At 42.9% G+C, this 12,807-nt stretch overlaps 1 protein-coding gene across 4 annotated transcripts in view; it reads left to right on the top strand.

The window, feature by feature from the left end:
- The window catches only part of BEND7 (BEN domain containing 7), a 50,819-nt gene extending 39,468 nt beyond the window's left edge, over positions 1-11,351 (top strand). For 3 of the 4 annotated variants that reach the window (XM_079304361.1, XM_079304358.1, XM_079304362.1), the window contains 2 exons: positions 4,664-4,714; positions 9,440-11,351. In XM_079304361.1, coding sequence (XP_079160487.1) covers positions 4,664-4,714; positions 9,440-9,501 — 113 coding nt within the window. In that variant the 3' untranslated portion in view covers positions 9,502-11,351. The remainder of the gene's footprint in view (positions 1-4,663; positions 4,715-9,439) is intronic. The other variant, XM_079304359.1, reaches the window with a different exon arrangement.
- Positions 11,352-12,807: the final 1,456 nt, after the last annotated feature.

Consider the following 12,807-nt stretch of genomic DNA (forward strand, 5'->3'; position numbering starts at 1 on the left):
TTAAATGAAATTATGATCACTAGATCATAGATGCTGCCCAGCTTCAACCTTATTTACCATGTTTGGCTCATCTCCTAGAATTAGGGACTGAAAAACCTCCTTATTTCAAAAGCTAATCAGAAAAACCACTTAAAAATTCTGCTTTCTAGAAAATAGTTCCCCTGTGTGGAGTTTGAAAGGTTGTTATCCTAAGCCAAATAAAAATTCATTTACGTTCTGAATCAATGACAATATTTTTCATAGCTGGGAATATTCTATTTTTTAATTTATTTCTTTTGCTTCAGCTTTTTCTTAGTTCTTTTAGATTATTGCCTGAGATCTGAGACTTTGGTAGGGTTTTTTTATTTGTTAGATCTGAGAATAAAGCTGCCGCTGCCATTAAATTTTTATTGGCCTTGTTCAGTCTTTTCAAAATTTCAGAAGTTAGCTGTCACAAAGGGAAGAAGAGACTGTGAGGTTAATGTTACAAACAGATGTTATAATTAAAATTAAAGAGTATGATAATATTCTTCAGCCTTGACTACTGGTGCCAAGCCATGCCAACAGCAGAGCATAGTGGAGCACAGCTTCACGATGTCTGTCTTCTCCCAGAAGAGAAGCTGAACCGTTTTTGGTAGATGGGATGGGATGCAAAGTTGCCCTGGAAGGAAAGAAGTCAAAGGAAATGCATGTGCATAGGTCTCCTCTCTTAAAGCAGTGTGAATTACAATGCAAATTGCCTTGTAATTTACGGTGCTGGGCTTGCCCCAGCGTGGTCTCTTCACCCTGCAGAAGAGAAGAGGAGCAGGTGGCCTCGGCAGTGGCAGCACAGAGGGAGACAGGCAGCCATTATCACAGAGATCTTCAAATGGTAAAACCAGGGGGAGCTGACTGGCTGTTCCTCTGTGCAGGCACCACATTCGACCCTTTTGATTACTAAACTCTCCATCCATTAATAAGCAGCAGGTCAGGGTTCACCCATCTCCCACAGTAAGTTCTTCCTCCCTTTTTATGTTTTGAAGAGTCCGTGAGCCGTTACTCCATAGCAGCTGTCCATGGGAAAGCTGATGCTGTGGGGGTAATATGTAATAACAGTAATATGTAAATTACCACATGGTGGGATTCCTGGGGCTGTCCTGTGCAGGGCCAGGAGCTGGATGATCCTTGTGGGTCCCTTCCAACTCAGGATATCCTATGATTCTGCTCTAACACTGCCACAGTACATGGGTTAGAAGCTGTTTGTGCCAAGTGATTACTTTGTGCATAACCTGGAACCTTGGCATTGCCTGACTCCTTAAAGGAGAATACAGCAGTTTTGGAAAACATGCTGAAAATGTTCAGGCAAGATTCATTTAAATAAATTGCATGGCATGATGCTTCATCCTTGAATTGTTTAAAATTAACATTACTTTGTTGCAGTGTGAAATAGTGGGGAAGAAGGAAAAAACTGAGGTTTTTTTTCCTGGAAATATGCTTTTACTCCAATGTCGTTGTTCAAACTGCTGCTTACATTGTTTTGCATGACCTTTTTTTCTCCTTTCTGTTTTCATTCAGCCTTCTGATTCCCTAGTTAGTGCTTTTCACACAGTATCTACATGCTGCAAGAGATTGAGTTGATTTTTGCTTAGCAATACACACAGGGCCAGGAAGGATGCAGTCCAGTGTGTGGTACAGTCTGTTTGTGGCCAGTATTTTAGATAAAAAACAGCAATATTAAATTAGTAACTGCTTTAATCAACTTCCCAGCCCTGAGCATGTCCAAGGAGGAAAGCAGCAAGTGTACACTTAACAGACATATTTATACCTCAGAAGAAACACAGTTTAGGGGCAATCTAAGGAAATGACAACCAGCATTATTTTGTAAGAGCTGCTGCACTCTACCTAAGCAAAGGACAGAGAAGAGGCTCTGAGTTCCCACAGTAGTTTCTCTTCCTGCTTGCCTTGTCTTGCAAACTGGCTCAAGACAGTGAGGTTTGGCTGGCAGTCTGTGGGTGTGGTTGTCAAAGGCAAACCTTCCTTCCTTCTTGGAATGACATGTAAGAGACTGGTGGTTTATATCCATGTTAGGAGGTCGAGGTGTTGCCATTCCCCTGTGTTGTACTTCACCTGGAGCTGCAGTTGCACATCCAGTTTCATAAAACAAATCCTGGCAGCTGCTGAGAAGAATGAGTAGCTTTCTGGGCATCTGCTGAGCTCCCACTCCCTTTCTGGTGCTGGCACAGGCATTCCTGTGGCCATGTTCTCAGTTTTTAACTGGATCTGATCTTGGTAACTGTATAAACATTTGTGCTGGCATGAGGAATGAGGATGGAACTATTGGTGGAGAGCTGAACCTCATCTATCAGTCTTCTGCCAGATTAAAATGGCCAGGTAACTTCTGGTTCTGCAGAGCTGGAGACTCAAGTCCTTTCCTTCTGAAAGTTCTTTATTTCCATTTGTTTCTTTCTGTATTAGTGCCTTCCTCTGGTGTAACAACAGCAGTTAGGCAGAAAGGTGACCACCATCTCTGAGCTACTTCAGGAATTGCTGCAGAGATTTCTAGAAGAGCTGTCACTACAGTGGGCAGCCCTGATATTCATAGAGGGAAGGCTCTCCAGTCCATTGCCAGCACTCAGATCCAGCTTCCCCCATTTTCATAGCTTGGGCCCCTTCTACCTAGGGGTAAATGTAGCCTTGTCCCTTGTATGCTGAGTTGCTGTGCCACAGAATCACCTGGTGCAGGTAGTTCTTCACTGCATTGCTTGAAGTTTGCCTCAGACTTGCACAGTTTTTTAATCCATGTGTATCCCATTGGCTGAGTCTCAGTTTACCAGTCTCCTCCCTTGCACATCCAGTCCTTCCATCACTGAGAGTCTGGTCCAGAATCCAGCCAGCCTAGGTGATCCCTTCCCACTTAGTGAGCCACCTGTCCCTTCCAAAATTCAAGGTTTTCACAGTGACCTGTACCAGGCACTGTGTTGGTTTCTGCTGGGGAAAATTTGTTTCTTCTCACAGAAAGCTGAAAAAAGTATCAGGCACTGAGTCACTTGCAAGTCTGTGCCATGAACTTATTCAGGGCTCTGCATTTAAACCTTTTGTGGGAGGAAAGCTACCTGATACTAGGGCTTTAGTTTGTTTGTGTTTTCTTTGGTTCAATTAATTTTGCAGAACTGAGAGCATATAGCTAAAAACTAACTTGACATCCTGGCATGTATGTGGGAGAGACAGCAATCTCTTGGTCCAGGGTTGGAGAGACAAGGGTTGGTTGATTAGATTAGAAAATTAATGTAGATTAGGAGTGGATTAGACATTATCATGATGAAGGCAACAACTCAACATCCTTGTGTACAGAGCCATGATAAAGATGATCAGGACAGTTAGCTTAGTCTCACGTGGGAGGTGAACTGAGTTTCTTAGTGCATCTGCAGCCTTGGTTTTGATGTTTTGATCCCTGTGGATATTGTGCAGTGAATGGATGTGAGCAGATATATACCCACCATACTGACCTTGTACAATGTAGTTTGTATGAAAGGGTTGATAGTTTTAAACTACAATGCAGTTGATTTAGGTTAGATATAAGGAAGAATTTTTTACAGTGAGGGTGCTGAAATACTGGCACAGGCTGCTCAGAGAGATGCTGGATGCCTCATCCCTGGAATTATTCAAGGTCAGGGCTCTGAGCAACCTGATCTGGTTGAAGCTCTCTCCCTGCTGATTTCAGGTGGATTGGACTGGGTGACCTTTAAGGTCCCTTCCAAGCTAAACTATTCTGTGATTCAGAGATAATGGGTTTGTCCTATATGACCACACCTCATGTGCTGAAGTGCCCTCAAAGATCTCATTGTGCTTCAAAGGCCTTAAATATCATGCTGCAGTGCCAAAAGACAAAGGTAATAGGATTTTGAGTAGGGCTTGTGTAGGTTAGGCACGGATTTCCTGTTACACACTATTGACTTACTCAGGGTTCACATGCACGTCCTGGGTACTAAAGCCTAACAAGTCCCTGCACATCTGCTGAGTGAGATGAGCTATGTCTGTGCATTCCCTTGGCCTCTGGCAAACACAAAATGAACAAATTAGGCTTTTAGCCTCCCTTCACTGTGAGCCAAATTAAGTCAAATGCTCTTGCATAAGCTGTGGGTTGAAAGCACGTGTATATATACACATTAATTGCCAGTGTGGTCACATGCTTTTTTAATTACACTGGGCACCCACCTGCATCTTTGAAGACACTTTGGCCGAGTAAATCTGTCCCCTGCAAAATGAGCTTGCCTGTGGTCATGGGAAGTTTGGGTGCAGAAATGGGAGCGTTCCTTTCCCTGCAGGCATCAGATGATTGTCAGAGGGTGGAGCTCCAGCCTGCAAGGCTCTTCCTCTAAGGACTGCTGGGGACTTTTCTCATGACTTTTATCAAATGATCACAACTCCTTTTATGATACAGATATCCCAAAACTTAAAAAGAGCAAGTGTTACTCCATCCCATTGCTGACACAATTGCTTCTTAATACCCAACTCCCTCTTCTGAGTTTGCATTTTTATTATATGACCTTTTCCTCCAAGCAGTGAGTTTTTAACTGAGCACTTGCAAATTGCAGCTGAGGAAAGTAGATAGAAAATGCAAAATCACTTTACAGTCTGTGGCTTTTTAATCGCATTCCTGTATTCAGTAAAAGTAATGAGATTTCTTGTTTATATTTGTAATCAGCAGAGGCAACTGACTGTGATGAGAAGCCGGACATTTCTCTACTACAAACAGGTAAAATGCATTAAAATTTTTATCAGTCTCCCATATGTGTTTTTGTTTATTTATGGCATAGAAGCACTTTTCAATAATCCTGACTTGCCATGTACAGCTGGGTAATTGCACACAGGACTCTGCTATCTAAAGTTTTTCAATGGTCTGTGTTAAAAAACAAATGAATGAGAATCTTACAATTTTCCCCTCAATTTCATATTCATAAAACCTCAAGGTCCATGGGAGCAACTAAGCTAATAAAGCCCACAAGTTACACTTCTTATGCCAGATAGGGGCTTGTGCTCATCCCTGATATTTCTGGGAGTATTTTCTATCTCTCAACAACGTTATTGGTAGGGACAAACACAGTAATTTGTAAAGTCACATCTGTTGAGTTGTCAGAGGTATTAGCCATAATATCTTGGACTCACAGAAGGATTGCAGACATATTTACATGCTAGTTAAGTGTTAGTTTACTTATTCTTGAAGTGCAGCCACCCTGCCTTAAAAGCCTGACAATTGCTATACAGCAGCTTGGCTGTGCAGCTGTGTAGACTGGGAAATAACATTTTTCCACACTGTTGAACTTGATGTTGAAATCATAAGTCTCACCAGACTGAGACTGAAATTTGAAGTACCCTTGCATTAAGAGTTGGTCCATCCACAGTTTGCCATGATGGTATGAGCTGAGCTGCCATCCTCTTGAAAATCCAGTGGGGCCAGAGCCTGGGGACATGGTCATTTCCCTGCATTTCACTGTCCATAATGTCAGTGAGATGCTGCTCCTTATCCCCAAAGGAGAGAGAATCTCGGGCAGACAAATAACGTCATTGATTACAGTGCAGTTTTGTGTTATTTTATTTAACAACAAAGGGTGGCTGGAGATCAGCAGTGCCATTGCTGGAAGAGCAGGACAGGGCTGGTCCCGGGTTTCTGAGCACATCACACGGTACCTGACAGCTGTGGGGAGGACGGGAGACTGCTGGTGACCATCACAGCCTCTGTCTCCCGTGCCAGGACTCCCTGCCTAATCTCTCTCATGTAAGGGCTGGAGAAGGAGCTTTCACACCCCGCTGCTGTGTGCTGGAGCAGCAGCTGCCAGCCGTGGAGCGCTGTCGGAGCACGTGCAGTTACTAAGGAATAGGACCAGCGGAGCAGTTGGGAGGACAAGCAGCTATAGTCTGGTTCTGGCATGGACCCAGGGGGGGTGGGAGCACACACTGCCTGGGAGCTGCTGAATAATATTGCAGGGTATGGCTGGGATGAAAGATGCAGGAAGCTCTGCATTGAAAGGTCCCTTCCAAGTGACATCCTGTTGGTTTCTTTAATCAGGGAGGGAAGCGATTCCACTGCAAGAGGAGCCTAATAAAGGTTGTTAATGTGATGTAGTGTTATCTTTTCACTGCTCCAGTAATCACATTAAGGAGCAGAATTAACAGTTTGCCATACTCTTCTTGGAGCAGTTTCTGTAGTCTCTGCTCAGGTTGTACATCAGGGTGGAAGTGACTGTGCTGAGATGGTTGTGGTAGAGAAGGCGACTCCCTTTCCACTCCACTGCAGATCACCCTTGGTCTGCTTGCTTGTACACCTTTGAGCATCCATGCATGCAGCTTGTGAGCTGAAATGCTTGTGTGTGGTGTGTACTGCTCTGCACTACCTGTGGAAGGATGCCTAAATAAACCACACTGCAGTTTGCATTGGGGGGAGGTGATGCTCACAGGCTGTGAGCCAAGAATTTGACTCACACCCATTATATGTGTGCCAGTGCCTCTTTATAGGACATATCTGTGTAACATCATACTGTTGTTGGAAGCAGATTATTTAAAGTGATACACAGACAGTATAATGACAGTAATTACCAGACAGAGCCAAAATATAGATGCTTTCTATCAAGGAATGTAGCAAAAGAGGCGGAATATGATTTTTACAGGGGTCTTTCCCTGTTTTAGTACAGCTGGTTTTACAAAGGAGTGTTTGACAGGTTCTTTAAAGAGAGTCTGCGTGCAATTTATTCAGCTGTCTTCTCTGTTTAGCTTGAAAAATCTTTGGGGAAAAGTCTCTCTGACTGTGTGTTTGTACAGTGCCTTGTGATGGGCTTGGTTGCAGATGACATCTAATATCAGATAAATCATGGCCTCAGGTATTAGGAAAAATTTCTTCCCCAAAAGGTGTGAAGCACTGGGACAGGCTGTCCAGGGAAATGCTGGAGTCACTGTCCTGGGAGGTATTTGAAAGATGTGTAGATTTGGCACTTGGAGATACAGGTGTTGGTGGACTTAGCAGTGCAGGCTCTTAAGTATCTTTTCCAGACTAAATGATCCTGTGATTCTGTGATCAGTGGTTAACCTGGTGTTTTGGTGTAATAAAACCAGAGTGAATTGGGCTGCTTGAGGGGATTGTGCAGGAGACTGGATAGGGACAGAAGGTGGGGTATGGGAGCTATCCATGAACAGTTGCTCTCTTGATCTTCAGTAACTGAACAAACTGGGAATCAAAAGTACCCAGGGAGAATTATTTGAATCAGTGATTAACGTCTGTGCCATAAAACAAGGGAAAACTCAGATGCCTTTAATCTGCCTTTCCAGCCCTGTCAGTCCTGCCTGTGACATCAGTGACATTATGAATGAGATCTGGGTATATGTGGACTAGCAATGCTGAAATGTCTAAGTCTGTGTGATTTTGGATTATAGCCCCTGGCTGGCACTTCAGCTGGGGCACCTCACTCAGAGGTGTGGCTTTCAACTCTCTCCATCATTGGTGGGAAGAGAGCTGCTTCCAGAGGGAAGGCCAGGTCAGCTGCAGTTGTGTTTGGAGGTGTCTCTCCTTTGGTGCCAGCAGAACCAGGCTCCAAGTGCAGTTAATTGGTGCCAGTGCCCACAGCCAGGTCTGAAACAGCTCCCTCTGTGCCCACAAGCTAGCACAGTCCTGGGATCTGAGGACAGCAGGAGGTGCTTTGTTTTCAGAAATCTCTTTTGGAACTCAAAAATCTGGTAAAAAAAAATTAAGCTCGTACATCCTCATAAAGCCAAGGAAGATATTTTTCCCAATTCTATTTTAGCACTTCTGAGCAGAAATTATGCTCCTCTGTTAAATCGTCCTCTACACTAAGAGGGCCTTGGCTTTACAGGATGTTGATTGGAGCATGTTTAAAGCAAATTGGAAGAACTGGCAGTTAAACTTGCTGGGAACTTTGGTTCATTGACAGATAAATCTCAAGAAAATACTAGAAGAATTGTCCCTAACAAATATTATCAAAGCTGGAGGTCATGGAGAGTTCCAGCTTTTGCACCTACCCAAAGCTGCAGGCTGTGTCCAAACCTGAGCTGAGACAGATCAGAGAGCTCCAGGGATAATTATCGTGGGCTCAGTGGAAAGGCTGATTAGTTTCTTGGTCATACAGGATGCCTGGAGGGTGTGAGATAGATCTTTATCAGGGTGAGGATGTGGCAGCTTTTAGAGTCTTTCTGTGGAAGTTGGTATTGTGAAATGGCTCGTCTTATTTCAGTGTACAGTTTACACAAAGCATTGGGATTTTGTGGTTTAAAAGAAAAACAAAAGAAAGGCATAACCCAGAAGTTCTGCATGTGAGAGCAGAAGTAAGCCAGCTGCAACATCCTTTTCTTGAATCCTCATCTTGTAAATTGGATTGGAAAGATGTAGGCAGGTATAGGACCATGAGGTAGCACTCCTTACCCCTGCTTTGGACCACAGCCATGCTGAGAGTTTGTGTCGTTTCTCCACACTGGGGTTAATTTCAAGATGAGAAAGAATTTTGATATCCCTAACGGAAGCTGAAACACTAACATCCCAATCCTCAGGTCTAGGGGTGATACAGCTTTGTGAAAAGATGAGAGCAATCTCTTGGTAAAGAAACTGATGATAAGAAAACAGCAACAATCCAATTCTATATAGGTTGTCTCCTTTTCTCTTGAAATACAATATCAAGAAAATGAAACTTGGAAAAAAAAAAAAAAAAAAAAAAAGAAAAACCTTTTCCAAAACCTTAAATATAAATCCTTTATTGTAATATAAATCTTTATCCTTTCAATGCATGATTGTATGAGTCTTCCCTTTTCATTGAGCTGTATTTGCCTCTCAGGCTGATTGATGTCTGTCTTCTCTTTGCCCTGTGTTCTTAGCGCTCTCGTCGTAATTCTTCTGTCCATCTTTTCATTGTTCTGTTTAGAAAAAGCACATTCTTAAAGTGCTTTAAAAAAGATGGGATATAATCATACAGCGCACCTTTTATAGGTGTGTGTGTATATATATATTTTTTTTCTCCTATATGCATTTAGACTGCTGTGGAGAGGTGGGGGTTTTTACCAAATAAGATCCCAAAGTATGTACTCAAGGTTTGAAATTCATGGGGTGCTTTTTTCACTTCTTCAGAACCAAAACTTCAAAGGGGTGTTCATTGCAGTGCAGTTTGTGCTGAAGACTAATGGAGCACTTTATATCTGAAGTGGGCTGCACTGTGTGTTGTGTGAAAAACTTGGCTGGCAAATTTTGTATTCAAAAAAATCTATTTAATTTGCTTTTCTTTAGCCAACTGAGCTCTACTCTAAATGGAATTCAGCAGTGCTGCCTGTGTGCACACCAGCAGTTCAGCCCCATCACTAATTAAAGTTAAAACTCAAATACATAATTTCCATAATTCTAAAATACTAATTTTTTTGTTGCAAATTACTGATATCCTAAATTCATACATGTTTTTAACTGATTCCTTCAAACTCTTTCTTCCTTTAGGTAACCTTTTCGACACCACAACAGACCATCTGATAGATGCAAACCCAGATTTTTCAGTTTGAATTTCACATCCTGCATCAGTGTTCTTAGTGGATAGAAGCATCCTCTCCTTTGAGTAACGTTCCTGCAAGCTCAGCACGAGAACTTCAGTGTACCACAAGACATGGGCATCCATACAGTTTTTCTTACAAGTCTTTCTTTTTCCATGCATTTTCCATGTAACCTCAAGTAATGAAACGCCAGATCACTTCACTGTTCTTCATCTTAATTAAAGATGATTTCCCTCCACATCCAATGCATTACTGTATTAGTGGGGTATCCACTCTGAGGTCATTCTCTTGCCTATGTTTCTCCCCCATGACTGTATTTTTCCACATGTTTGTATGCTTGCCAGCAGTGTTTCATCTTAAACCATGCAGAAGTTGTGACTCTTCCCATCCCCAGGGTGGCCTCTCTCTCCACCATGAACCCTGGGGGCTCAATGAGCATCTGACTTGGTGAAGCTCTTGGCTTCTGCAGACCCACTTTGCCTTTCCTGGCTGCTGGGGTACCAATGACCAGTCACACACAGCTCTGATTAAAAAGTCCTGACTGGGTTTAGGAGGAAATAAAGCAGGATTTGTCCCAGCAGTGCCCGTGCTCCTAGCTATAGCAAAGAGAAGCTATTCCTCAATTTCCCCTGCGTGGTCCTAGTGGGGTGGCTGTGGAGCATGTTTGTAGTGCAGATTGCTGGAGGTGGTAAGTTTCCCCTCACTGTTGCTCCCAGCTTGCTCTACCACCTCAATCTCAAAATGTATTAATTTGCTGTTTTCCAAGAAGAGGGTCTGCTCACTGTGATTTTTTCAGCCACTGTCCTTGGCAACAATACTCATGTATTTAAAAAAAAAACTAGTCACCTTTCAGCTGGCACTGTATTGATATCTCAGCAGCTAAGACAAGTGAATTGATCAAGAAATTGCACTACCCTCTTAGACACTGAAAGGGTCCTTTTGGGTCAGGGCTAAGGTAAAACCATGTGCAGCCCTCCCTGTGAACCTTCATTTCCGCACCTTTCATCAGCACTAAATTCACTTTAAAAATGTCATGAAGAAATCTGGAAGGTCTCACCTGCAACACCTATTGATCACCAGGCAGTTTGACCATGTCCTGCAATTCGAGGGAGAGCTTGCTAGAGCCTTTGCCACTGTGTTTCCTTTCCCTGTGTGTATCTTATCTTAGGTACTTTTATTTTTATTTTTTTTTAACTATTTGGCCTTTGAGTGTCTCAACAGAAGTGCTATTACAGAGTTGGATGGTTTTAAAAATATTCAACCTCTTTTTTTAACAATCCTAAAGCCTGTTTCTCAGGTATCATGGAATACCCAACGTGAACAGTTTGTTCTCTTGGCACCTGAGAAAACAGGCTCCCAGCTGTTCCCTGCCCACCTTCCATGGACTTTTAGGAATGACCATATTCTCTCTGAAACTGTGGAATAGATTGAATGTGCACTGCAAACCTTAATTTTGAGTCTTTCCTTCCTTCATGGCTTGGAGTTGCCTGCATTGGGCAGGGGGCACCAGTCAATTGTGTTGTAACCCTTCAGCAATGAAATCAGCGTTTTGTAAATTTGGAAGATTCCATTTGTGTTTACTTACTGTGACTACTGTTCAGACTTTCTTCAGAAATCTTTTTATAGGGTTTATTAGAGAGAAAAAAAATCATTCCATATTTAGGTAAAAATGTCTCAATCTTCTGTATATATGTTTTATTAATATGTAAATATTTAGATATTTTTAAATTACTATGTTCTTAATAAAGCAACAAGGGACTAGTTGTGAAATGGTGTATAACATTGTGTCGTGTTACCAATCTCTGGGAAATCCTCTTTGTCAGTTCAGAAAAGAAAACCTACAATAAATAACTTTAATTGCATCTGCAGTCCTGTGTTCTATGCTGGATTCCCATATTTTAGAGGAATTACTTTGCCACCAGTGGACTACACATAGGAAAACCCTGAGAGTTACCACCACAATACTATTTTTCCAGCTGGCTCAGACAGAAACCACACTGGCTTTGCCAATCACATCAACATCTATATCCAATCGTGTAATAACTCTTGAGTATTAAGTACTGATATGCTTGAAGTCTAATTTTAATTGAATTAGGTGCCTTTATAATCTGCACTTAAAAGGTTAAGCTCTGCTTCTATGGAAACAACACACAGGAAGGACAAACCAATGCTCACGGGTTGGAGTAGCTGCAAAGATATATGCTTGGTAATTCATTATCACACCCTCATCAAATGTTTAGCCTTAGAAAATACTTCCTGCAAAAACATGTTCCTGGTAATCTTCCATCAATTCCAAGGAGCCAGTGAAGTGAAGTGAAGCAGCAGCTCACCACACCTTTTTGGCTTTATACAAGGAGCACTGTGGAGACACTGCTGGTATAAAGTCCCATCGAGAGCTTCCTTCCCATTTCAGTGGCTGCCCAGGTTGGCTGAAGCCTGAGGCTCGTCCTGCATCCGTGTGGAGTGACAGGAGCCAGTCAGGCCCTCCCCTCTGGGGGTGCTGAAGGAGCATCTCAGTCACAGATCACAGAATGGTTTAGGTTAGATGGGACCTTCAAAGTTCCAAGCCCTGCCACGGGCAGGAGCATCTTGCACAAGATGAGTTTGGCCAAAGCCCCATCTAAACTGGTCTTGAACACTTGCAGGGATGGAGCATCCACAGCTTCTCTGGGCAACCTCTTGCAGAGCCTCATTGTAAACCAGCCTCATTGTAAAACTGTTTTTCTTAATATCTAATGTAAATCTAATCCTCCTACAGGCTCTAGTAAAATGTCCTTCTCAATCTTTCCTACAAGCCCCTTTCAGTACCGAAATGCCACTCTAAGGTCTCCTTTTCTCTGGGCTGAGCCCCCACAGCTCCCTCAGCTGCTCCTTGGACTTGTGCTCCAGAACCTTCCCCAGCTCTGCTGCCCTTCTCTGGACACTGTCCAGCAGCTCAGTGTCTTAGCTGTAGTGGAGAACTCAAAAGTGTCCCTGGGATTTAAGGTGTGGCTTTACCATGCCAAGTTCAGGGGGACAATCACTGTTTTGGTCCTGCTGACCACACTATTGCTGATACAGGCCAGGATGTGGAAGCATGGCCTTGTTTGGCTTGGATTTTTTAAAACAGGGACCAGGTTAATACACTGTTGCTTGTAACATTTAAGTGAAGAACCTCAAATTGTTTTTAAGGAACAATTATGAGCCAGAAATGTTTCTGTGTGCTGTGATCTGCATGGCACTAAATCTCACCTGTGCTGCAGAGCCACCAGCACCAGTGCTGCTGCAGGTTCACCTGTTGGAACAGCATGCATCCCTCTGTCCTGTGCACAGGACACT

The sequence above is a fragment of the Erithacus rubecula genome (genome assembly GCF_903797595.1).
Source record: "Erithacus rubecula genome assembly, chromosome: 4".
Lineage (NCBI taxonomy): Eukaryota > Metazoa > Chordata > Aves > Passeriformes > Muscicapidae > Erithacus > Erithacus rubecula.